The sequence below is a fragment of the Rhinatrema bivittatum genome, chromosome 4 (assembly GCF_901001135.1).
Source record: "Rhinatrema bivittatum chromosome 4, aRhiBiv1.1, whole genome shotgun sequence".
NCBI classification, from domain to species: domain Eukaryota; kingdom Metazoa; phylum Chordata; class Amphibia; order Gymnophiona; family Rhinatrematidae; genus Rhinatrema; species Rhinatrema bivittatum.
The window spans coordinates 164001737-164027880 of record NC_042618.1 but is presented as its reverse complement, the minus strand read 5'-3'; the positions used below and the strand labels follow the sequence as shown (position 1 = coordinate 164027880).

Here is a 26144-nt window from a genome sequence, read left to right as displayed (position 1 = left end):
GGGAACGCATGTGGGTGCACTGTACCTGCATTGTATGCGCCTGCAAAATTTTCAAAGGACACCGCTTGGAGAGTTGGCGGTTTGGCGCTTCCCCCATTACCCTCCCTGCCACGTCACTAACACAAGACTATGGCTCTAGCACCAAGTAAAGTGGAAGGAGCTGTGACAGGACTCAGAGTGGGGTGCTTTTTACTGTACTCTTCAGGACCAGCCCTCGTAACAAATACAGATCATGTATTCTCCACCATTCATTCCCAGCTTGTGTTCTTAAAGATGGAGCTTGCTGACCTTAGGAGCGTGAGGTTGATCTCTACGCTGGGAGAGTAACCCTCGTATTGGACCAAAACACCAAACACATATGGCAGAAGGAAGTTCACAAGGCTGATTATGATGGGCGGAAGGTACTGAGTCACAACTCTGCGGCTGGAAGTTTCACTAGAAGAGGAGATACTTTGCTGCAAAGAGAGAAACAGCTGCTACTATTGGATAAAGAGACAGCAAAAACAAATTTATAGAGCAGGAGCAATGAGGGAACAGGAGAGAGATGGAAGGAAAGAAAGAAAGAAGAGGCAGATAGATGAAGATCAAGGGTCAGAAAGAGAGAGAGATTGTGAGCAGCATACATTATGTCTTTAGTGCTATGTTATAAAGAACTGCAGGAAGCAGCAGATAAACACAACCTCTTACTTTTCTATCAGGATCTCCCAGCTGTTTATGGCTGAACATCAAACATCAGTGCCCCCATTCATTTTGGCAAATGGGGATAAAATCCTGACATGAAGGCTGAAGAAGTTAGGGAGAAGATTTAAACATTCTTCAAAGGGGACCATTTTCCATAACACGTGTTGTCTGCAAAGTATGTGGGCTATTTTAAGCTTCATAGACTGCACCAATTCTCACAAGGATACAATCTGCATTGTTTCCCTTCAAAAAAAAAAAAAGCAGATGTGCATTAAAAGTGTCCATGTGCTTTGCACCTGCTGTTTTTGTAGGGGCAGAATAGTGTGTGTACTTATGGAAATATCAGGTATTCATGCTGTTTTCTTTTCCCAATCTAAACACTGCCACAGAAATGCTTCTTTTTAAAGCAGCTAAAAGTACATACATTATAGCAGCTACATGTACTTTTGTCTACATTTGAGAAGGGCAATTTTCAGTCAGGCCATCTTACCTGAGTAAATACTAATTTTCTCATATAAATGACTTGCAAAATTACCCTCTCCATCTCCTCTTCAGTATGTCTGAAGAAGCTCTGAATGATAACACCCAGCGAACAATACTAGTAGAGCTGAACCTCCCATCATTGTTGCTTAAGATCAGTAAAGCCATCAGGCAGACTTCACCAGGGAAATGCCCAGGACCAGATTTATTTATTTGTTTTAAATAGCCCATGTGCTCCATAGTTTGCAGCAGGTTACAAACATACATACATAATAAATAAAAATACATGATACAAATAAAATGCAAGAAACAAACAAACAATAATAAAGACAAAACAAAAAGACTGCTGATACAAATGCACACAATGTGTGAGGAAGGAGGGTTGCATTACTAAATGTGAGATGAAAGAAATGGGTTTCCAGCTGCTTCTTAAATAATTTGGGACATGAGGTTAGCTGAAGGAATTCGTGCAAAGAGTTCCAAAAACCTGGGCCAGCAATCATGACTCTTGCCAAGACGCACACCTCAGATTAAAGGAACCTCAAGTAAGCCTCAGTCAAGTGTAATGACCTAACAGAATGATAAAGCCGAAGAAAAGATTTTAAATGGGAAAACTTCTCTATAGATGACTTTATGAATCGTAGTTAACACTTTATGTTTTGCTCTCCAATGAACAGGTAACGCATGGAGAGAACTTAAAGTGGGACTGATGTGATCATTCATTTTAGAATTTGTCAGGACCCGTGCTGCCGAGTTCTGTACAATCTGGAGAGGTCTTAATGTGGAAGCAGGTAATCCTAAATACAGGGAATTGCAATAAGCCAGAAGTGTAAGGATAAGTATCTGAAGAACAGATTGAAAATGCTCTGCTGAGAGGAAGGGTACATAAGTACATAAGAACATAAGACTTAACATACTGGGTCAGACCAAGGGTCCATCAAACCCAGTATCCTGTTTCCAACATTGGCCAAGCCAGGTCACAAGTACCTGGCAGGATCCCAAGGGGTAGATAGATTCCAAGCCTGCTTATCCCAGGGATAGGAAGTGAATTTCTGCAATTCTACCTTAATAACGGTTAATGGACTTTTCCTTCAGGAACTTGACCAAACCTTTTTAAATGCAGCGATACTAAATAGCTTTCACCACTTCCTCTGGCAACGAATTCCAGAGCTTAATTATGTGTTGAGTAAAAAAATATTTTTTCTAATTAGTTTTAAATGTATTACCCAGTAAATTTGTGTGTCCCCTGGTCTTTGTACTTTTCAAAAGAGTGAACAACTGATTAACATTTACTCATTTCATAGACTTCTATCATATCTCCCCTCAACTGTCCCTTCTCCAAGCTGAAGAGTCCTAACCTCTTTAGCCCTTCTTCATAGGGGAATTCTTCCATCCCATTTATCATCTTGGTCACCCTTCTCTGTACCTTTTCTAATTCTGCTATATCTTTCTTGAGATATGGTGTCCAGAACTGCACACAGTATTCAAGGTAAGGTCATTCCATGGAGCGATACAGAGGCATTATGCTATTTTCTATTTTATTCTCTATTCCTTTCCTAATAATCCCAGCATTCTATTTGCTTTCTAGGCTGCTGCTACTGCACACTGAGCAGAAGATTTCACCGTATTTTCTACGATGACATCTAGATCCTTTTCCTGAGTGGTGACTGCTAATGTGGAACCTTGCATTTTGTAGCTATAATTTGGGTTACTCTTCCCTAAGTACATCATTTTGCACTTGTCTACATTAAATTTCATTTTCCATTTGCATGCCCAGTCTCCCAGTTTTGCAATGTCATCTTGCAATTTCGCACAATCCTCTTGTGATTTGACAGCTTTGAATAATTTTGTGTTATCAGCAAATTTGATCACCTCACTTGTTGTTCCCATTTCCAGGCCATTTATAAATATATTAAAAAGCAGCAGTCCCAGAATAGATCCCTGGGATACACCACCTTTTTCCATTGGGAAAATGTACCATTTAGCCCTACTTTCTGTTTTCTATCTTTTAACCAATTGGCAATCCACAACAGGACACTGCCGCCTATCCCATGACTTTCTAATTTCCTACGCAGTCTCTCATGAGGGACTTTGTTATATGCTCTCTGGAAATCCAGATACACTATATCAACTGGCTCTCCTTTATTCACAAGTTTATTTATACCTTCAAAAAATGTAGCAAATTTGTGAGGCAAGACTTCCCTTGGCTAAGTGCATGTTAGCTTTGTCCCATTAAAACTATGCTTATATATATGTTCAGAAATTTTGTTCTTTATGATAGTTTCTACCATTTTGCCTGGCACAGAGATCAGACTCACTGGTCTGTAATTTTAGATCATCCCTTGATCCCTTTTTAAAATTTGGCATTACATTTGCAACCTTCCAGTCTTCAGGTACCATAGATGATGTTATTGATAGTTTATAAATTTTCAATAGCAGGTCCGCAATTTCATTTCTCAGTTCTTTCAGCAAGCTGGGATGTATACCATCTGGACCAGATGATTTGCTACTCTTTAGTTTGTCAATTTGCCCTAGTAAATCTTCCAGATTCACTGAGATTTGTTTCAGTTTCTCTGAATCATTACCTTTGAATATCATTTCTGGCATGGGTATATATCTTACATCTTCCTCAGTGAATACTGAAGCAAAGATTTAATTTAGTCTCTCTGCTATGGCTTTGTCATCCCTAAGTGCTCCTTTTACACCTTGATTATCTAATGGTCCAACTGATTTCCCTGCAGGCTTTTACCTTGAATGTATCTGAAAAAGTTTTTATTATGAATTTTTGCTTCCAGGGCAAGCTTCTTTTCAAAATCTCTCTTTGCCTTCCTTATTAATGCTTTGCATCTGACTTGCCAGTGCTTATGCTTTTTCCTGTTTTCTTCTTTTGGATCCCTTTTCCATTTCTTGAAAGATGATCTTGTTAGATTCTGCTCGCGGGCTTAACTGCGAGCAGCCTCTCACCTTTTCCAGTCAGCTTCTCCGTCTGCCTGCCTGCTTCGTTGCCGCATTCTCCACGCTGTTGGGGTCGCCGATGCTGCTCTTGCAGCCAGGAGGCTGCCGGTAATGCTCCTTCACGGTCAGGAGACCGCCCATGTCTTTTCCCGCATGGCGGGCCATGCTAGCATGCCCTGATGCAGCCTTGAGGCCGCCCTGAAGCCTTCAGTCTTCGTGGCTGGGAGCCGCTGACGTCAACACAGTCCTCCACGGCAGGAGTCGCCTCTACCTTCCTCTTTTTGTGGCCAGGAGGCCGCCCCGGAGCTTCTCTTTGCAGCCCGGAGGCCAACATTCACCCTCTTCCAGTGCTGGGAGAACTGCTTCAATCCTCTCTTCGTGGCAGGGTGCCGCCTCTGACGCCAAGTCTGGCTTCATGGCCTAGTGCCGCTTCAGCTTCCTGCTCTGCAGCATGGTTGCTGTCCCCAGTCCTGCCTTCTGATGTCCTGTCCTTCCTGAAGTCCGTCATCCTGTTGTTCTGCCTCTCAGAGCCTCCTCGATGTTCTTCGTTGGGTGACCTGGGGGTCCGAAGTCTAGATGTCTCAGATATCTCGTTCTCCAGTTCACTTGACACTTCCTTGATGCTCTTGACTGAGTGCCCTGGGGGTTAAAGTCCAGATGTCCTAATGTTCCAGACGTCTTTGTGTTAAGTTGTCTTTGTCTTCAGAATCCTTTGACGTCCTCATCTTCAGATCTTTTCTCTGTCAAGCATTCAGACCCTTTTGGCTCCTACGTCAAGGAGCCTTCAGACTCTTTGGCTCCCTCGTCAGGGTAGCCTTCCTCTCGGATATCCTGGTTCCAGATCTTACCTCCTAGTGGGCCATCCCCAGTTCACCTTTGGGATGACCTTTGGATGTCTTCCACGTTGGGTCTGAAGCCATCGCGTATTCAGGTTGGCCTGCGCCGATTACGCCTAGTCCCCAAAGCTCTGTTCAGGATGGATGCTGCTACGAGTCATGGCCAGATACCTTCATACTGAGTTTTAACTCTTCTGTCGTCTTTTCACTCAGCAAGTGTCTTCATCAGTGTCCCTGATGTTCTTCTCTTCAGCCTTGCCTCATCCTTATCCAGTATCGTCTGATCCTCTTCTTCAAGTCCTCGTCTGATCCTTGTCATCAAGTATCGTCTGATAATTGTCTTCAAGTATCGTCTGATCATTATCTTCAGTCTTCAAGTCACGTCTTGCTCCAGTTCCATCGTCTGCCCTCAACCTCTGTCCATCCTGGCGCATTTGCCGTTCCCATACGGCAGGTCCAAAAGAGTATCGAGTGGACGGAGGGCTACCCCAGAGACCAGCTTTGCGTTCTTGGGTCTCTACTGATGTGTCAGGTTTGGCAGAGGTCTGAGTTCCTGGTCTTCTGCCTGTCTGCCTGTGCTGGGATACGTCTTACCTGTCTCGGTGCTTCCACGGAGCTCCTCTCTGCAGTCGCATCGTAGTCCAAGGGCACACCACTCTCCCCGGAAGCGGGGTTGCTCCCTAGTGCTCCCGTAACAGTTCTTTTAGATATCATAGCCTCTGTCACCTCACCTTTCAACCATGCCAATAGTTGTTTAGCCTTCCTTCCACCTTTTCTAATGCATGGAATACATCTGATCTGGCCTTTCAAGATGATATTTTTAAATAACATCCATGCCTGAGCTAAACTCTTAACATTTGCAGTTGCTCCTTTCAGTTTTTTCCTAACCATTTAACTCATTTTATCATAGTCACCTTTTTGAAAGTGAAATGCTGTCATAGTAAATTTCTTTTTTGCGCTCCCTTCAGTTATTAAATCAAATTTGATAATGTTGTGATCACTATTGCCAAGTGGCTCAAACACTGTTACCTGCTGCCCAAATACTGTGTTCCACTAAGGACTAGGTCTAAAATAGTGTCCCCTCTTGTTGGTACTTGTACCAACTGCTCCATAAAGCAGTCATTTATTTCATCTAGGAACTTTACCTCTCTAGAATGTCCTGATGTGACATTCACTCAGTCAATTCTGGGTAATTGAAATCACCCATTATTACTGTGCTGCTGATTTTGTTAGCTTCCCTAATTTCTTTTAGCATTTCATTGTCTGAAGTTCATTCTGACCAAGTGGATGGTTTTACACCCCCATTACTATTTTATTCCCTTTTTCACCTGGGATTTCTATCCATAAAGATTTAACATTGCATTTTGTTTCCTGCAGAACTTTTATCCTGTTTGACTCCATGCTCTCTTTAACATATAGTGCCATCCCTCCACCAATTTGATCCATCCTCTCATTTCGATATAATTTGTACCCTGGTATCACCGTGTCCCATTGGTTATCTTCCTTCCACCAGGTCTCTGAGATGCCAATTATATCTACCTCTTCATCCAGTGCTATACACTAACGGGCGGATTTTCAAAGCCCTGCTCGTGTAAATCCGCCCGGATTTACGCGAGCAGGGCCTTGTGCACCGGCGCGTGCAGAACCCCGGGACACGCGTAGGTCCCGGGGTTTTCGGAAGGGGGCGTGTCGGGGGGCGGGACCCGATGACGCGGCATTTCGGGGCGGGGCGCGGCATTTCGGGGGCGGGACCAGGGAGTGGCACCGGCCCGGGGGCGTGGTCCAGGCCTTCGGACCAGCCCCCAGGTCGGAGCACGGCGCGCTAGCACTCCGCTGGCGCGCGTAGATTTACATCTGCTTCTCGCAGGCATAAATCTACGGACAAAGGTAAGGGGGGGGTTTAGATAGGGCCGGGGGGGTGGGTTAGGTAGAGGAAGGGAGGGGAAGGTGAGGGGAGGGCGAAAGAGAGTTCCCTCCGAGGCCGCTCCGATTTCGGAGCGACCTCGGAGGGAAGAGAGACAGGCTGCGCGGCTCGGCGTGCGCCGGCTGCCCAAAATCGGCAGCCTTGCGCGTGCCGATCCAGGATTTTAGAAGATACGCGCGGCTACGCGCGTATCTTATAAAATCCAGCGTACTTTTGTTTGCGCCTGGTGCGCAAACAAAAGTAAGCGAACGCGCTTTTTAAAAAAATCTACCCCTAACTCTACCATCTTATTTTTTAGACTTCTAACATTTGTATACAGACATTTCAAAATGTGCTTCTTGTTTGTATTAACAACCTGCTCATCAGTTGAGAGGGGTAATTTGGAATCTTTCTGATCCCCCCTTTGGCATTTCTTGCAACCTCTCTACTGGGAAGCCCTTTTTTCCCTGTTCTCTTTGTATCCTTCAAAGATGCATCATTCCGAATCATACTCTTCTGAGTGACCGTCAGCTTTCCCCCATCATCTAGTTTAAAAGCTGCGCTATCTCCTTTTTAAAGGTTAGAGCCAGCAGCCTGGTTTCACTCTGGTTAAAGTGGAGCCCATCCTTTCGGTAAAGGATCCCCCTCCCTAAAATGAAGCCAGTTCCTAACAAAGCTAAAATCCTCTTTCTTGCACTATTGTATCATCCATGCATTAAGACTCTGGAGCTCTGCCTGCCTTTGGGGTCCTGCACATGGAATGGGGAACATTTCTAAGAATGCTATTCTGGATGTTCTGGATTTCAGCTTTCTAGCTAAAACCCTAAATTTGGCCTCCCTCCTGCACTTTAAGAACATAAGAACATAAGAAAATGCCATACTGGGTCAGACCAAGGGTCCATCAAGCCCAGCATCCTGTTTCCAACAGTGGCCAATCCAGGTCATAGGAACCTGGCAAGTACCCAAAAACTAAGTCTATTCCATGTAACCATTGCTAATGGCAGTGGCTATTCTCTAAGTGAACTTAATAGCAGGTAATGGACTTCTCCTCCAAGAACTTATCCAATCCTTTTTTAAACACAGCTATACTAACTGCACTGACCACATCCCCTGGTAACAAATTCCAGAGTTTAATTGTGCGTTGAGTAAAAAAGAACTTTCTCCGATTAGTTTTAAATGTGCCCCATGCTAACTTCATGGAGTGCCCCCTAGTCTTTCTACTATCCGAAAGAGTAAATAACCGATTCACATCTACCTGTTCTAGACCTCTCATGATTTTAAACACCTCCATCATATCCCCCCTCAGTCGTCTCTTCTCCAAGCGTCATTGGTACCCACATGTACCAAGACAGCTGGCTTCTCCCCAGCACTATCTAAAATCCTATCTATGTGATGTATGAAGTCCGCCACCTTCGCACCAGGCAGGCAAGTTACCAAGCCATGTAAAATACGTACTTTGAAGAGTGAGGATTTAGTCACTCACTGAATGTGCATTTTCATGGACAAATCCAGTTCCATCATTACTCCCAAATTCATTATAGGCTGTACAATAGGAATGTTATAGCCTTCACAACAGAAAAACAAAAGACGGTCAGTCACGGGAGTCTAATGCAGTATAATCAGCTTTGTTTTGTTCACATTAAGAAGGAGTTTATTATGATGTAACCATGGCATACCACCCAAGATTTTCAATCAAGAAGGCAATCATATGCTCCTGAAATTCAAACAATTCTTCAAAGTTGTAGACAGCATCTTCTCAGAATCAAAGTGTGGATTCAGACCTGGCCAAAGGACTATACATATGGTGGGGACAATTGTGATTAGTTTGCTCAATTTCCAGGTGCACAGGTGCTATTGTATGCAAGGGAAACTTCCTGCAGATTCAATTTTTGTAAGGAAGATGATGATGATACACACTCTTCCAGTCCAGGGAGGTAAGATGGCCTGGACTTTAAGGGACAATTTTCAGACTTTCCACATTGTGACAAAGTCTGTGGGTACATTTTACCTGTGGACTTTACCATGGTTTCAATTTGAAACTGGACATTTGCACCTGCTACCTTTCCTGCAGGTCTGTTTTTCATGGACAATAATATGTAGATTAGAACATGCAATCTGTGCAGGTTATTACCTCCCCCTATCTAAACATGCCCCCTGAAAACCTCCTAATGCAGCCAAAAGTATGCACGTGCTTAAATACAAATTTCTGGCCACCTTTCCACATGCAAATTGCTCTTTACATGTATGAAAGGCTTTGAAAACCATCCAGTCGAGGAGCAGGATGATTATTTTTCTTCTTCTCTCTCTCTTTAATGTCTCTCTGTTAGTGTTTGAATAATTTCTAATGGTGCTACTCTTACGTGTGTTATGGAAAATATTAATACAGATAAAGTGGCAAAAAAAAAAAGATTCATTCATAAGATAGCAATGAAGCAAGGAGGGGGGTATTGTTGGCAGCAGATTTTCATCTGCCAGATGTTGACTGGAGCATCCTTATTCCAGAAACAGAAGCAGGCAGATCCCTGGGCTCCCTACAAGGGGCTCTTCTCAGGTAAATGGTAACAGAACCCACAAAAGAGGATGAGATACTGGACCTGCTTCTCACAAAAGGGGAAAGTGTTTCTAAGGTCATGGTAGGTGACCACCAAGCTCCAGTGATCACCAGACAGCATAGCTAAATGTAAAAGCAAAGGCAGAGAGAAGATCACCTGAAGATCAGATTCCTGGACTCCAAGAGTCCATTAGGGGAGGCCTTCACATGTACTGGTCCAGAAAAAAACACTACCCACAGAAAAAGCAGGTGCAAGAAAGTGAAAGCACACGTGGCAAGTTTCAAAGTGAAAGTGCACATGGCCTTTGACTTAGAGAACTGGTGTAAAGCCCGTGAGCAGAAGGCAAGTGTACTGAGCGGGTGAGAGGCAGAAGTTCCAAACCCTCAGCCCAGCTCCCTGAATGAATCTGCCTGGAGCAGGTGAGAGATTCTGGCTCCTGGGAGTGGCAGCGCAGTGCTGGGAGCATCTGTGCTCAGACTTTTGACAGGCAGAGAGGCCCTTGCACTCCCTCCTCTTCCCTTCCGGTCTCTCCGAGGGTCTCATGCTTCCGTGGTTATTATCCATTACCAGAGCTTTTGGCTCGCTCTTGAGTTGAGGCTGGGCACCTAGTTTTGGTTTTTGTAAGTGTTTTTTAATTTGATTTTTATAGCTTTGATTTTGTATGTGCTTTTTAATATTTTAGTGTTTTATGGTAGGTATATAATTTTTGTTATCCACTCAGAATGTTGGATGATGTGAGTCATAAGTGTTTTAAATAAATATCTATACCCTAGCGGAGAGAAGAGATACAGAGAATACGAGAAAGACATTAACATACCTCAAAGGTATAAATGCATATGAAACAAACTTTTTTTGGTTGAAAGGAAGCTCTAGAACAGAGGTCATGATAGGAGACACAATGGGGATAGACACAGAAATAACATAAGGAAATATTTCTTCAGAGAAAAGTTGCTGGATATATGAAACAGCCTCCCGATGGAATCAGTAGAAGTAAAAAAGACAGAATTCAAGAAAGCCTAGAGAGAGGACCTTTAGTTGCACGGAAGTGAAGGTAAAGCTGGAAGTTAGGCAGGCTGTGCGGTATTATAGCAGGAAGGGAATGTGGACAGAGGCTGCTCCTTATGGTCTTCATCTGCCATCACAAATTTATGTTTTTAACTTTTCTGGCACATGGTATCATCTGTCTGATCACTCACATAAACGAAGAAGACTTCCCTCTACTCCCTGAGCCCATAACCCCCACGCCAATATACTGAGGGAAAAGGTTTTCTGTTTCTGAAGGAACATACATCAGAGCTGCTCCTGCTCACCTGCTCAAAGTCCTGGGAAACTCCAGTAGCCAGGTAGATGCAGTAGAAAGCCACTGCCATCAGTGCCAGGATGAGCAAATTCAGCAACAGGCGGATGAGCATGAGCAGAGCCTTCTCCTTCCTTGACTGCTGCTGCTTCTGCTGGTGTCTGCTCACTTCCTGTTGCTCCATCTGTCTCCAGGAGAGAGCAAGGAACAGTCCAATGCAGATATGAATAGAGTAAAGAAAGGTATACTGAATATATGGACCAGAGACACAGAGGAGACCGAAGGATATGAGAGAGAAACACTTCAAGAAAGGAGAAAAGCACACAACCAGAAGGCAGGGGGACAAACACACACAGAGGTAACAGATGTATTCAGATGCACAGAGCACCAATGTACTGAGGCATAAACATACACACGCAGTCGGAAATATAAAATACACACAGCCCAAGGACAAGGAGACAAATATATACATACAAAGGCAGAAGTAACACAGATTTATACATGAACAGAATCCTAGGAGAATGGCCAAGACAGAACTTCTATCTTTACCCCCAAAACTACCTCCCTCATCCCCTCTGTCAATATTTCTGTGGATAACTGGCATCCTCCACTTTTTCTCTACACATATCCAAAACACTTTTACAATGTGTCATTTCTTTCATCACCAAAATCCATTCTTTCCTTTCTGAATATACTCCCAGAGCCCTTATCCACTCTCACCTCTTGCTTAAAACTACTGTAACCTGCTCCTCACTGAAACATCTCTCTCCATGACCTTCAGCACTTATTTTCCGTCAGTGTCACTACACCCATATAACCCCTCTTCTCAAGTCACTGCCTTGGCTCCCAATGTATTCCCACTTGCAGTTCAAGCTTCTCTTAGTCACCTGAATATAACTCACCTTGAGCTACCAATGAGAAGGCGTGAGCTAAATAAATAAGAGAGCCTTCACTCTGCGATCCTTCACTACCTCCTCTCTCTACACTCCTCCTCTCGAACTCCGCTCACTGGGCAAGTCATTCCCTTGGCCTCCATTGCCACTCCTGACTGACTCCATGCTTTCCCCTGGCCTGTGCCGTACAACTTGGAATAGACTTTCTGAGTCGGTGTATCATTCTTCCTTTCTGGTCTTATTCAAATCCAACCGAAAAACCCACTTTTTAAGGCTACTTTAAAATTGTAACCCTTGGTTCTTCTGACCCTTGTTAGTGTTAACTATTCTCCATAATAAATGAATCTCCCTAATTCTCTTATTTATTCTGTTTGCCTGTCATGAATATATTGTAAGCTCTATGGAGCAGGGACTGTCTCTTATGTATATTTGTATAACACTGCATATATCTAGTAGACTTACAGAAATTGTAAGTAGTACTAGACATATATATACACCCAGAGTGCAGGGTGACACAGCAAGTCACAACTAAAGGGCACGGGACATTCACAGATGCACACACAGAACACCAGAAGACATATATACAACAAGGAGACTGAAGATATACACATACACACAAACATGCAGGCAGAGGAGAAACACACGTGTTGTCTCTTACTTTCAGGGAGTTGCTGATGCTGCACTGTTTGAGAGCCACTGCATCCATGCTGTAGATACAGAAATCCCAGCCTGCAAAGATCCTGGAGCTAAAACCAGTCAGATAATATCTGCTGGGCCATTGCCTCTGGATCCTGCTCTCCACCATTCTAGGAAGAGAGAAGAGTCTCATATTAATATGAATATCCCTCCCATCAACAAGTCATGGATACAACATGAACTAAAACATTCAAAAAGACAGGCAGCCACCAATACAGTGTGACCAGGGACATGTGAGAAAGAAGGAAGTTTGAGACATATATTTATTTGTATTTATTTATTTAGATATTTTTATATACCGACAGTCGTTGTGAACATCTCATCGGTTGACAGAGAACAGAATGCAGCAACAGGTTTTACAATGAACTAGTAACTTGCACATGTGAAATAAAAACTACAGTGTAAAGGGACTAATAGCTAAATAGGGGGAAAAGGGAGTATATACAGGGCATGTAACCAGCTTATACAGGAGGAATGGGAAGCAAATACAAGGGGAGAGAGGAGCATAGGAGCGGGCATAACAAGCTTATACAGAGAGCATAACAAGCTTATGCAGAGGATATAACAAGCTTGTGCAGAGAACATAGCAAGCTTATACAGAGAACTTAAGGTTTACAGGGCGAGTAGGTAGCCTGATACATAATTTACAAAGATGAGAAGGCAAGTGGAAGATCTGAAAAATAATTAATATAAGAAGTAGCTTAAGTACATTAAAATCTGGAATCACATATTACGTGTATCGCTTAAGGTATGAGAGGAGAGGTTGTCTGTAGTATCGTTGGGGAAGGCGAGAATACAAATGTGAGGACAGGAGAGGAGAGATATCGTCAATAGATCCCATAGGAGGATGGGCAGCGAGGTAGAGGGGATAGGGGGAAAGCTGCTGAGGTAGCTCAGGTGTAGGCCTGTTTAAATAGCCATGTCTTGAGGTTATGTTTGAATTTTTTTGGGCATGATTCTTGGCGAAGATAGGATGGCAATTTATTCCATAGAGTGGGACCTGCCATGGAAAAGGCACGGTCTTTGGTGGAGGTAAGTTTAGATAGTTTGGGTGAGGGTGTGTGTATTGTTGCCAGGTATTGGTTTCTAGTGGGTCTGGCGGGGATGTGAAATATGAGGTGTTCTCTGAACCAGTGCATATTGTGGTTGTAAAGTGCTTTGTGGATAAGTGTAAGTGATTTGTATATGATCCGGGATGTGATCAGTAGCCAGTGCAAATGCTTGAGGACAGGGGTGATATGATTATTTCTGTGGGCATTGGTGAGGATACGGGCGGCGGCATTTTGGAGCAGTTGTAGGGGTTGTATTGCATTTTTGGGGAGGCCTAGTAGAATGGCACTGCAGTAATCAATTTTTGATAGAATAAAGGCTTGGAGTATAGTGCGAAAGTCATTGAGGTGTAGAAGGGGTTTAAGTATTTTTAAGATGTATAGTTTGAAGAAACCGTCTTTTAAAGTGGCATTGATGAATTTTTTTAGGTTAAATTGATTGTCGAGGGTGACGCCGTTGTGAAATTGTAATATCAGAGGGCGGTGTGTTAAGAAATTGTGGGTTAAGGTTAATGTTGTGGGGTGAGATGAGGAGTAGCTCAGTTTTAGTGGTGTTGAGGGCAAGGAAGTTGTTTGAGAGCAAGGTGCTGATAGCAGAGAGGGCGGTTTCCCAGGTCTTAATGGCTTCTTGTAGGGTGTCTGTAACAGGTATCAGGATCTGAACGTCGTCAGCATATATGAAATGCGCAAGACCTAGCTCAGCAAGGAGATGGCAGAGGGGGAGGAGGTAAATATTGAATAGTGTGGAGGATAGAGATGAGCCTTGTGGTACTCCTTGTGTTAGAATTGTTGGTTTCGATATGCAATTACCAATTTGTACACTGTATTGTCTATCGCAGAGATAAGATTGAAACCAGCGGATTGCGGTGCTGGAAATGCCAATTTCTTTAAGCGTTCTATTAAAATGTTGTGGTTGACTGTATCGAATGCAGAAGAAATGTCTAGAAGGACCAAGATGTGCGATTGGCCTTTGTCAATGCCTTTAAGTATGTGGTCAGTATGAGATATGAGGAGGGTTTCGGTGCTGTGGTGTTTGCGAAAACCATATTGTGAAGAGAGGAGAATGTTGTGTTCTTCAAGATAGTCTATAAGTTGTCGATTAATTGTTTTTTCTAATATTTTAGCAATAAAGGGTAGGTTTGATATGGGGCAAAAGTTGGCCAGATCGGAGGGGTCGAGGGTGGGGTTTTTTAGGATGGGATTTACTATGGCTTGTTTGAGTTGGTTTGGGACATTGCCAAGAGAGATAGGTCTGTTAATGATGCTCGATAAGGGTTTGGAGATGATGTTGGGGATGGTGAGGAGGGCTTTAGTGGGGATGGTGTCGGAGGGGGTGTAACGAGGGTTTAATTTTCTTTAGGATAGATTCTATTTCTAATGATGAGATAGTCTCGAGTGCATTAAGTCTAGCAGTGGTGTTGCTGGAATGTGAAATGGAATGCGGCCTCAGATACAATGTGACCAGGGACATGTGAAAAAGAAGGAGGTCTCTGGTATAGTATGACCTGGAATATGTGTGAAGAAATATGGCCACTGATAGAACATTTCCAGCATTGCCCTCTGCTTCATGGCAGAGAGCTATGCTGCCGCTTACCCAACTAATCAAACTTAATATTTCACTTGGAAGCAGCTCCAGCACTGCTCTCTACATTAATGGTGGGGGTGAAAAGGGAATTAGAACATAAGGTTACTAAGAGCCAAGAGAAACAGTTAAGTATGAGAACAAATGTGTGAAGCTTGCTGGGCAGACTGGATGGACCGGTTGGTCTTCTTCTGCCGTCATTTCTATGTTTCTATGTTTCTATATGACTAGTGACACATGAGAAAAAAAAAGAGGTCTCTAATATATATAATGTGATCTGGGACACATGAGAAGAAATGCTGCCACTGATACAATGTGACTAGTGACATGTGAGAAGGAAGCAGACCTCTGATATAATGTGACCTGGGATATGTGAAAAGGAATGTGGCAACTAATACAATGTGACTAGTGACGTGAGAAGGAAGGAGGTCTCTGATATACCATGAAATGGAACATGTGAGAAGAAATATGGCCACTGATACAACATGACCAAAAGCACATGTAAAAGAAAGATGATGACTATAACCAGACTCCATTCTGGCTGCACAACACCTCATATTGTTGATTAAATTCATGAATCACTGACTCAGCACCTGAAACAGGACAGGGGTCTACCCCTAGATAGATCTATAGTTATTTACATTTTTTCTATGCTGCTTTTGTTGTCAACAAGAAAGTTCATAGCGTGTGGTGCTTCTGCCTGGAAGTGCATCATTTTTGGTTGTAGGTCACACAAGAAATAGCTGACATCCTTAATGTTCCCATCCATGTGACGCCTGAGTTGGGTTTACTGGGAAGATGGAATAGGTCCTTAATCCTGGTAAAATGTAGAGTATTTGTTAAGATTTGTGGACCCTTGGCCCGAGGTGGGGGCTAACGCTATCTGAGGGGTTGGGCCCCGCAGGTCCCCACCGTCGGGAGGCGAGGCTGGCCGGAAACAGAGGTAAACAGGAACTTCGCCAGTACCGGACCCTCGTTCCCCGCAGGTTGAGCCCTTGGGTGCCGGGGCTGGCTGGTCTTAGGAGCACCTCTGTGTGGCTGGTCCCGGAGAGAGTAGGCGGCTGGAGGCAGAGGGTGTCAATAAGGTTAGGTATAGTCCAAGATCGAGGTACTCTTGGAGGGAGAGAGAGAGAAGGCCTCAAAGGGTGAAAGGCCACCACAGTTCAGAAGACAATAGGGTAGGGCCACGTGGGAGTGACCCTAAGGAGAAGAGGTGCAGAAGCAGAGGTTTGTATTGTGGTATGCTGAAGCAGGGCTAGAGCAGAGAATCCACTGTAACAGGTACGAGTAGAGTAGTAGCGCAGAGAGGCTGCCTGAGAAACTGCAGCGCAATAACGGGACCTTGTAATGTAGAAGCGCTGAGACGTGCCCCGAGGAGCGGGGACACAGAGACACAGTCCAGTAATGTCACAGCGCTGAGCCAGGTCTTGAAGAGTGAAAGCACTGAAGCCGGATCTCCAATGTAGAAGTGCTGAGGCTGATCCCATGGAGTGGGAGGCGCCACAGTGGGGTCCCAAGTGTAGAGGCGCTGAGCCAGGCCCAGAGGAGCGGGAAGCGCAGAGACAGGGTCCCAGGCGAAGAAGTGCTGAGCCAGGCCCTGAGGAGCGGGAAGCGCTGAGACAAGGATATTGACGTGAAGCACGGGGATCCGTAAAGCAGGAACATCGGGTCCGGAGTACTGGAGCAAGCACCAGAAAGAAACCAGGGAACTCATTGCCAAGTTGGTTAGTGGTGGCTGGAGGTAGTCCTTAAATATCCCGGGCCCATGATGTCATCAGCCGGGGACGAGCCTGAAGTTCCCACCATTGGCCCTTTAAAGGGAGGACAGATGGCAAGTGCGTGCACGCGCCTAGGGAGGCCCAGGGTTGGAACGCTGGTCGGCGGCATCCCAGCCGCCACGTGGAGCACAGGGAGCTAGGAGGAACGTGCCGGTGGCAACTGGCAACAGCCGCGAGTATACCAGGAGTAGAGAGCCAAGCATGACATGACGTAAGTTGAGCCGGCCATGGCCGCCCGCAGCTGGCAGCCATAACAGTACTGGTTGGGCAGCTTTTATTAGCTGCCAGATTCACTAGAGCAACTTTTTGAATGTTAACCCAAGCAGTGAATATTGGCGCTCTCAGGTACAAGACATAGCTGATATTGAAAAGCTAAGGACTGACCTTAAAGGTGAAAATGCTAAATATAATACTATTTGGGGGTCTGTATTATGCACATCTTGTTATAACTTAATGTTCACCGGAGACAGAATTGCATGCTTTTTTTTTTTTTTATTATGTATTAGATACTACAGGGATTGCTCTGATGTGAAGTTCTTGTTGAATAACAACTCACTATCTCAATCTGCATATTACATGTTTGCAGTATTAAAATTATCTTGTCGCCACCAAAAAACTGTTAAATAAAGAGTTGTAAAAAAAAAAAAGAAAGTTCAAAGAGATGTACAAAAAATAAAAACATAAAATACAATAATACACAATAAAACATAACAGTATAAAACAAACCCAACCATACCAACACAAAATAAATGAAGTAAAAGAAAAAATAAAAACTGAAATAAAATATTTAAAAAAAAAGCAACATCAGAAATCAATGCATTCTGTAGGGCACAAACTCCCAGTTTAAGTCTGTGCTTTCTTACCTTTTCCCAACCCAGAAGAAGCAGAGGATGATATATCCCAGAATACTCAGCAGGTATGCCATGCAGATACTGTAGCATGAGCCCATGGTCTCTCTGAGTCTGTAGTGTCCATAGAAGAAGAAGGATGTCTCCAGGATACCCTGAAAAAGACAGCATCATATTGACAAACAGACTCACCCACACTTTACTGCACAAGAGAGAAAGAGAGAACTATAGCGCCTGCTGCAGGAGGCTGAGAGTAATGGCGTATAGGGTGATAACACTGGCTACAAGAGGCAGAGACAGGAGCAGCAATGTAGCACTGACTACAGGAGGCTGACAGTGAGGGGAGCAGGGCTATAGCAGTAAGGGCTGGAAGCCAAGAGTGAGGGGAACAGGGCTACAGCACCAGTTGCAGGAGGCTGAGAATGAGGGGTGAGTGGCTATGGCACCAGTGGCAGGAGGCTGAAAGAGGCCAATATTCAGTGCTGTTTGTCTGGCTAAATTCAGACTTAATTCCGATCAATCAATCCAAACACACTAGCCCAAAAAATGAACGTAATCTGGGGACTGTCAAAATTAATTCCAAAACACCAAAAATCTCTCGTCACCCAGTTGTGTATTTTTTTCTTTTTTTAAATGTACAATCAACAAAATGTTTTTATCACGCCAGAAACTTTCTTTGTAGAACCCTCTAGAGTACAGTTTATATGACAGTGTATCGGCAAGCTAAGTTGTTATTTTTTAAGTCTTTCCTTCTTATAAAAAGAAACAGTCATTTGAAAACATTGCTATGATCGGACCTAAGTGCAGTGATACATATATATATATATATATATATATATATATAGATAAAGCTTTTTATTAAGATAAAACACAAAATAAATATACGTGGAGTTAATAAAGTAAAGAGGGACCCAAGTGAGAACGCAGTTTGTGGATTATATAAACTGTACTCTAGAGGATCCTACAAAGAAACTTTCTGGCGTGATAAAAAAATTTTGTTGATGTACATTTTAAAAAAGTAAAAAAATACACAACTGGGTGACAAGAGATTTTTGGTGTTTTGGGATTAAGTTCAGTCTTAGTCAGACAAATAGTCAGATTTGAAAATTCCTCAGCACAAACCATCCCCAAGATAGCCAGATTTTGGGGCCAATGCAATATTTGTGCGTAGAAAATGGGCGCTCAATGTTGAGCGCCCGTTTTCCTAACATGCACCCAGCCACCTCTCCTGGGCACATGATGCAATATTTAAATGAGGGGTTGCACTAAAAAGTAAGTGCTAGGAAAAATTGTGTGTTTAGGGATGTGCACTGATTTTTTTTTGTGTGTCGTTTTCGTTTCGTTTTTTTTGTGCTTAATTTTACTTTTTAAATGGTTCAGGGGTGTTTTTTTTGTGTTTCCCGAATTTCAGACTTAATGCGCACTAATATGAAATACAGGGCTGGTAAAGGTATGCCACACTCAAGGACTCACTGATAAAAACAAAAAATCCTGCTTTCTGTGATTCCTCCTATTAGTACTAAGTAGGAGGAATCACAGAAAGCAGATTCCGGTAAAAAAAAAAAAGTCTCAGGTAAAAAAAATAATTCTGGGCACCCAATATAAACGTACAAGATACACAGTCCAGGTCGTGTATCTTGTACGTGTTTATTGAGCCAGTAGCACAATATACACAACTGACAGCCACCTCCCCTGTGCGCCTGATGCTGAGGAGGCACTAGGGACTAGGGATGTGCATTCGTTTTAGATGAAATAGACAATGGCAATGAAATTTGTCTATTTCATTTTGTTTCAAGAGCAGCCCGAAATGAAAAATTTTCCGTGTTGCAATGGGCACATTGGCCGCACGGACAATTTTTTACATCACTGGTATTAGCTAATAGCCTCATCTACATGGAATTTACATGTGATGAGCTTTATTAGCTTCGTGTTGGTTTGGATGCGCTAATCCCTGAATTGCATTGGGGGTATGGATGGACGTCCAAAATGCGTGTTCAATCGCATGTTAAGCTGTGCGCTAGGTGCAGTGCGTGGTATTGCATCGGCCCCAATGTGTTATCTGGTTAAAAATGTATCCGGCTAACATAATAAATGATGGAAAATAAAGACCAAAATGGTCCATCTAGTCTGCCCAGCAAGTTTTTTTAGGGTAGCAACTGCCACTCCGTGCAGATTACCCCAAAGCCTTCTGTTTAGGCAAGCTCGGGGGCAGGGCGGGGGCATTCCAGGGATGATTTTCAGTGTTGTCCATCTAACATAGCTGGAAAACTTTAGGACAGATGAAGAGCAGTCCTAAACTTATCCAGTTAGCTTTATGATAGCTGAGGGTATTCAGCAGTGTGCCTGTGCCACTGAATATCCCAGCAAAGTTTGCCAAGTAAGTTTGCTAGCTGAATATGGACCTCAGAGTGAAGAGAGCAAGGCTTTAGCACTGGCTATAAGAAGCCAGAGTGAGGGAAGCAGGGATATAGCCCTGGCAGTGGCTGCAGGAAGCCGAGAGTGAGGGAAACAGGGCGTTGATAAGCTGGATATCCCTTGATGGAGGACACACACTCACTTCGCCGGTGAAGATATCCAAGAAAACTGCATGTGTGGCTGCTGCTCCACCCTGCACTCTGGAACTGAAGTTCTTACATTGTGTGTCTAAACCAGAGAGAGGGAGAGAGAGACTAGCAGGAAGCAGCTGCTGGAGATGAAACGTTCCTACCCGTGGGATACCTTCTGTCTCCATCCCTCCTGACCCTTGCATGTAGCACTCTGCATCACATGACAATCTCCAGGTTATAGGGATCAGGTTGAATTGCTTCATTATAAGTATCCTGAAGTGGGCTTGGACGAGTTCCTCACCCACAGGATCAGTTCTGATACAGTTATTTACCTCCCCTTCCCCTTCCCTTACCTGCCCACTTCTGATAGAATCACTCACCCCTGGTTTGGTTCAGGACTTCCACTTCTGGCACCTCTGGGGTTCTGGTGAAGAATGAGATGGGCACAAGCACGAACCCAGCAAAGACAGGGACAAACACCAGGTTCAGGATAAGCAGGAACCGTAGTAAGGTAAAATAGGAGAGGATCCCAGATCCAAAGTGCCCTGCAAAAAGCAGAGAATGAGAACTCATCACCCCTCCCACTATCACAAACACTGACCCTGCCATAACACATCCGTGACATACTAACTCTGCCATAGCACTCCCAGTCACAAATTATCACTGACTCTTCTATAACACGCCCAGTCACAAAATGGTCCTGCCATAACACCCCTGAACACACAATGACCCTGCTATAACATGACCGGACACAGACTAACCCTGAGTTAACAGCCCCAATCACACACTGACCCTGCCATAACACACATGGTTACACACCAACCCTGCTATACTACGCCTGGTCACACACTGATCCTGCCACAAAATGCCCGCTCATGCACTGACCCTACCATAACACCACCCGGTTACCAGCTGACCTTGTCATAATATGCCTAGTCACACTCTGACCCTCCCATTAACATGCCTGGTCAAACACTAACCCTGCCATAACACCTCCTCCTGTCATATAACATGACTGGTCACAGTCCAACCCTGTTACAATGGTCACACGCTGACCCTACTATACCATGCTCAGTCACATATTGATCCTGCCATAACTTACAGGGTGACACACCAATCTGCTATAATCACAAGCTGATCTGCTGTAACATGCCCAGTGGCACACACTGACCCTGCTATAACTAGTGCTGTGTACGCCTGCTTCCCAGGTGACAGCTTAGCGGACACCTGGGTCCTATTGTACCTTCAATCTCATGAAGAGAGCTCTTCCAAAGCTCACAGGCTGAGAAGAGATTCTGAATCTCTTGACTTAGTTTCCGATGTGAAAGTCGCTGACTCTGTGTCCAGTGCTCCCAACCAGAGATTTGCCTTCCTTCTGCTCTTCGCTTCTTCCTGTTGGAGGAGCAGACTGTTTATTACATCCTCTCAGGTGCTGGCACCAAATCTTTTGTTCCTCTCACTCAAAGGGGCTGCATCCTGGAATCCTTTATGGCCTCCACTCAGGGGGGTCTGTATACCCAGATCCTCTGTGCCCCCCACAGAGGGGCTGTACCTCCAAATCTTCTCTGTCCCAAATTGAGAGGGATTGTACCTCAAAACATACGCTTTCAAATGCTGGGAGAGGCTATAACCCTGAATCCCACTTGCCCCGCCTCAGGAGGGGCCATAACCCCAAATACTCTCTGTCCCAGTCTCAGGGGGGTTGTATCTGTCCTATATTGAAAAATGCTGTCATCCTGTAATCATGCGTGTGATAGATATATACATCTACAAATCAGACAATAGGTTAGAAAGATGCAACTGTATGAAGCACATTTCTCCCTACTGCTCTGGTGGATCATAAAGTGTCCCAGACCTCACAACAAATTTCTCCTGCATGGAGAGAGGAAGCTCCTTCAGGGGTCTCCTGTCATCTTCACAGCATTCCCAGGTCTGTCGAATCTTAAACCCTTGGCTATGGGCATCCAGGCCAGATCGTTGAGTGCCATGCCAATGCAGCCTTCTTTTCAGGAATTGGCTGCTCATCATGCTATTGGGTATGCAAAGTCAAAAATTTGAGTTCTGTGGATAAAAGTTACATTTTCCAGGTTAAAAAAAACTCAGAAAATTGAGCAGAAAGCTAAGGCAAGATAAGGCAGCAAATTATCGGGGGATACAGGGTAGTGTGGAACATGCAGGAGGACAGATAGACACAAGGGGAAGGAGTTAGGATAGTTTATAGGGAGCTCAGGGTAGTGCGGATCATGTAGGAAGAGAGACACGGGGTAGCATGGCTGGTGGATGCTGCAGAGGGCACAGGATGAGATGCAGAAACAGTTTCCTTTTTTATTTCTTGTAACAAATACACTGGAGGGTGGCCAATGTAACCCCAATATTTAAAAAAGGCTCCAGGGGCGACCTGGGTAACTATAGACCAGTGAGCCTAACTTCAGTGCCGGGAAAAATAGTGGAAACTATTCTAAAGATCAAAATCATAGAGCATATAGAAAGACATGACTTAATGGAACACAGTCAACACAGATTTACCCAAGGGAAGTCTTGCCTAACAAATCTGCTTCATTTTTTTTGAAGTGGTTAATAAATATGTGGATAAAGGTGAACTGGTAGATGTAGTGTATTTGGATTTTCAGAAGGCATTTGGCAAAGTCCCTCATGAGAGGCTTCTACGAAAACTAAAAAGTCATGGGATAGGAGGTGATGTCCTTTCGTGGATTACAAACTGGTTAAAAGACAGGAAACAGAGAGCAGGATTAAATGTCAATTTTCTCAGTAGAAAAGGGTAAACGGTGGAGTGCCTCAGGGATCTGTACTTGGACCGGTGCTTTTCAATATATATATAAATGATCTGGAAAGGAATACGACGAGTGAGGTTATCAAATTTGTGGATGATACAAAATTATTCAGAGTAGTTAAATCACAAGCAGACTGTGATACATTACAGGAGGACCTTGCAAGACTGGAAGATTGGGCATCCAAATGGCAGATGAAATTTAATGTGGACAAGTGCAAGGTGTTGCATATAGGGAAAAATAACCCTTGCTGTAGTTACACCGTGTTAGGTTCCATATTAGGAGCTACCACCCAGGAAAAAGATCTAGGCATCATAGTGGATAATACTTTAAAATTGTCGGCTCAGTGTGCTGCAGCAGTCAAAAAAGCAAACAGAATGTTAGGAATTATTAGGAAGGAAATGGTTAATAAAACGGAAAATGTCATAATGCCTCTATATCGCTCCATAGTGAGACCACACCTTGAATACTGTGTACAATTCTAGTCGCCGCATCTCAAAGAAGATATAGTTGCGATGGAGAAGGTACAGAGGAGGGCAACCAAAATGATAAAGGGGATGGAACAGCTCCCCTATGAGGAAAGGCTGAAGAGGTTACGGCTGTTCAGCTTGGAGAAGAGACATCTGAGGGGGGATATGATAGAGGTCTTTAAGATCATAGAATCATAGAAACATAGAAATGACGTCAGAAGAAGACCAAACGGCCCATCCAGTCTGCCCAGCAAGTTTCGCACTTTTTTTTTTCTCATACTTATCTGTTACTCTTGGCTCTTAGTAACCTTTTGGTTCTATTTCCCTTCCACCCCCACCATTAATGTAGAGAGCAGTGTTGGAACTGCATCTAAGTGAAATATCTAGCTTAATTAGTTAGGGGTAGTAACTGCCGCAATAAGCAAGCTACACCCATGCTTATTTGTTTACTCAGACTATGTAATTCAGTCCTTGTTGGTTGTTGTCTGTATATAGATCCACTTTTCTTCATTCCCCCTGCCATTGAAGCAGAGAGCTATGCTGGATATGCGTGAAGTATCAGTCTTTCTCCCCTGCCGTTGAAGCAGAGAGCTATGTTGGATATGCATTGAAAGTGAAGTATCAGGCTTATTTGGTTTGGGGTAGTAACTGCAGTAACAAGCAAGCTCCTCCCCGCTTTTTTGTGAATGCAAATCCTTATTTCCACATTTCCTCTTGCTGTTGAAGCTTAGAGCAATGTTGGAGTCTTAGAGCAATGTTGGAGTCACATTAACCGTGTGTATGTTTATTGAATAAGGGTATTATCTCCAGGTAGTAACCGTCATTCCCTCGAGCCACCCACTCTTCATTCACGTCCTCTAGACTTTATGGATCCACAAGGGTAGATTTTAAATATTTGCGCGATCGCGTACTTTTGTTCGCGCACCAGGCGCAAACAAAAGTATGCTGGATTTTATAAGATACGCGCGTAGCTGCGCGTATCTTATAAAATCCGGGGTCGGCGCGCACAAGGGGGTGCACATTTGTGCAACCTGCGCGCGCCGAGCCCAGCGCGCACTGCCTGTTCCCTCCGAGGCCGCTCCGATTTCGGAGCGGCCTCGGAGGGAACTTTCCTTCGCCCTCCCCCCACCCTTCCCCTTCCTTCCCCTACCTAACCCACCCCCCCCCCCCGGCCCTATCTAAACCCCCCCTACCTTTGTTGGCAAAGTTACGCCTGCTGAAAGCAGGCGTAATTTTGCGCGCGCCGGCCGGCAGCCCCGCTCGTGTTCCGGTCCCGGGGGCTGGTCCGGAGGCCTCGACCACGCCCACGGGCCAGTGCCACGCCCCCGGGCCCGCCCCCGAAATGCTGCGGCACGCCCCCGAAACGCTGTGTCGTTTTGGGAACACCCCCGGGCACGCCCCCTCCCGCCCCTTTTCAAATGCCCTGGGACTTACGCACGTCCCGGGGCTTTACGTGCGCCGGCGGCCTATGCAAAATAGGCATGCCGGCGCGCAGGCCCTTTAAAATCCACCCCACAGTGTTTATCCCATGCCCCTTTGAAGTTCTTCACAGTTCTGGTCTTCACCACTTCCTCCGGAAGGGCATTCCAGGCATCCACCACCCTCTCCGTGAAGAAATACTTCCTGACATTGGTTCTGAGTCATCATGAGAGGTCTTGAAAGAGTAGATGTGACTCGGTTATTTACACTTTTGAATAATAGAAGGACTAGGGGGCATTCCATGAAGTTAGCAAGTAGCACATTTAAGACTAATCGGAGAAAATTCTTTTTCACTCAACACACAATAAAGCTCTGGAATGTGTTGCCAGAGGATGTGGTTAGTGCAGTTAGTGTAGCTGGGTTCAAAAAGGTTTGGATAAGTTCTTGGAGGAGAAGTCCATTAAAGGCTATTAATCAAGTTTACTTAGGGAATAGCCACTGCTATTAATTGCATCAGTAGTATAGGATCTTCTTAGTGTTTGGATAATTGCCAGGTTCTTATGGCCTGGTTTGGCCTCTGTTGGAAACAGGATGCTGGGCTTGATGGACCCTTGGTCTGACCCAGCATGGCAATTTCTTATGTTCTTAAAAAAAACAACAAAAACCCCTTCATTTTTTAAATTTACCCTCCTGAAAGCTTTATTTTAATGTACCTACCTTTTCTTTGTTTCACTTACTCTTTGGGGAAAAATCTAGGAACTGTCCTTGCAAAGAGAATAGCTGAAAGCTTGTCAGATTACAGCCAAGTGGAGCTGAGCGAGCACTGAAGTTCTGTGGAGAGCTTATTCTAGTAAACAGAAAGTAACTTACCCAGTTTACACCCAGACTGTCCTTCCTCCATTCCTTCCCCACTCAGTCATCAATCCATCTTCAAGGAGCAAGGCTGATCCTACTATGTCCTGGGCAGATTCCTCCGAGGCCGTCCCTGGGGCAGCTCCGCTGAGGTGCATGAAGTTCTGCACAGCCCCATGCATAAGATGCTACCGGTAAGCCAAAGTGCAGTAACCTTGTGACGGGAACCAGAAGTACCCACAAAGCTTCCTGAGTCAGAATCAAAACAGCTTAAGAGGAAGATGATTGAGACATCATAGAGTAAGGCATTCACAGTTCTGTGGAAAGAAACAACAACAGTTGGAGAGGACATGTGTCCTTTCTGTCTACCCTGATGTGGGGGAGGGGGGGTCTGTGATTGGGTAAGAGGAGCAGGATTCTGATGGGGTGAGAGGGACAAGTATCTCATCTATTTATTATCACTTCTTGGCTTTCTTGCAGGGTCTGAGCAATGAGCTGAGGATGGTCCCTTTTTAGCC

At 44.4% G+C, this 26144-nt stretch overlaps 1 protein-coding gene across 8 annotated transcripts in view; it reads right to left on the bottom strand.

Moving 5' to 3' along the window:
- The window catches only part of TMC8 (transmembrane channel like 8), a 78663-nt gene extending 52835 nt beyond the window's left edge, over window positions 1-25828 (bottom strand). For all 8 annotated transcript variants that reach the window (XM_029599115.1, XM_029599121.1, XM_029599117.1 and 5 more), the window contains exons 1-9: window positions 25645-25828; window positions 21952-22157; window positions 21340-21488; window positions 20477-20641; window positions 20108-20193; window positions 17566-17705; window positions 12256-12403; window positions 10718-10888; window positions 289-455 (exon numbers count right to left, since the gene is read on the bottom strand). In XM_029599115.1, coding sequence (XP_029454975.1) covers window positions 289-455; window positions 10718-10888; window positions 12256-12403; window positions 17566-17705; window positions 20108-20193; window positions 20477-20641; window positions 21340-21488; window positions 21952-22124 — 1199 coding nt within the window. In that variant the 5' untranslated portion in view covers window positions 22125-22157; window positions 25645-25828. The remainder of the gene's footprint in view (window positions 1-288; window positions 456-10717; window positions 10889-12255; window positions 12404-17565; window positions 17706-20107; window positions 20194-20476; window positions 20642-21339; window positions 21489-21951; window positions 22158-25644) is intronic.
- Window positions 25829-26144: the final 316 nt, after the last annotated feature.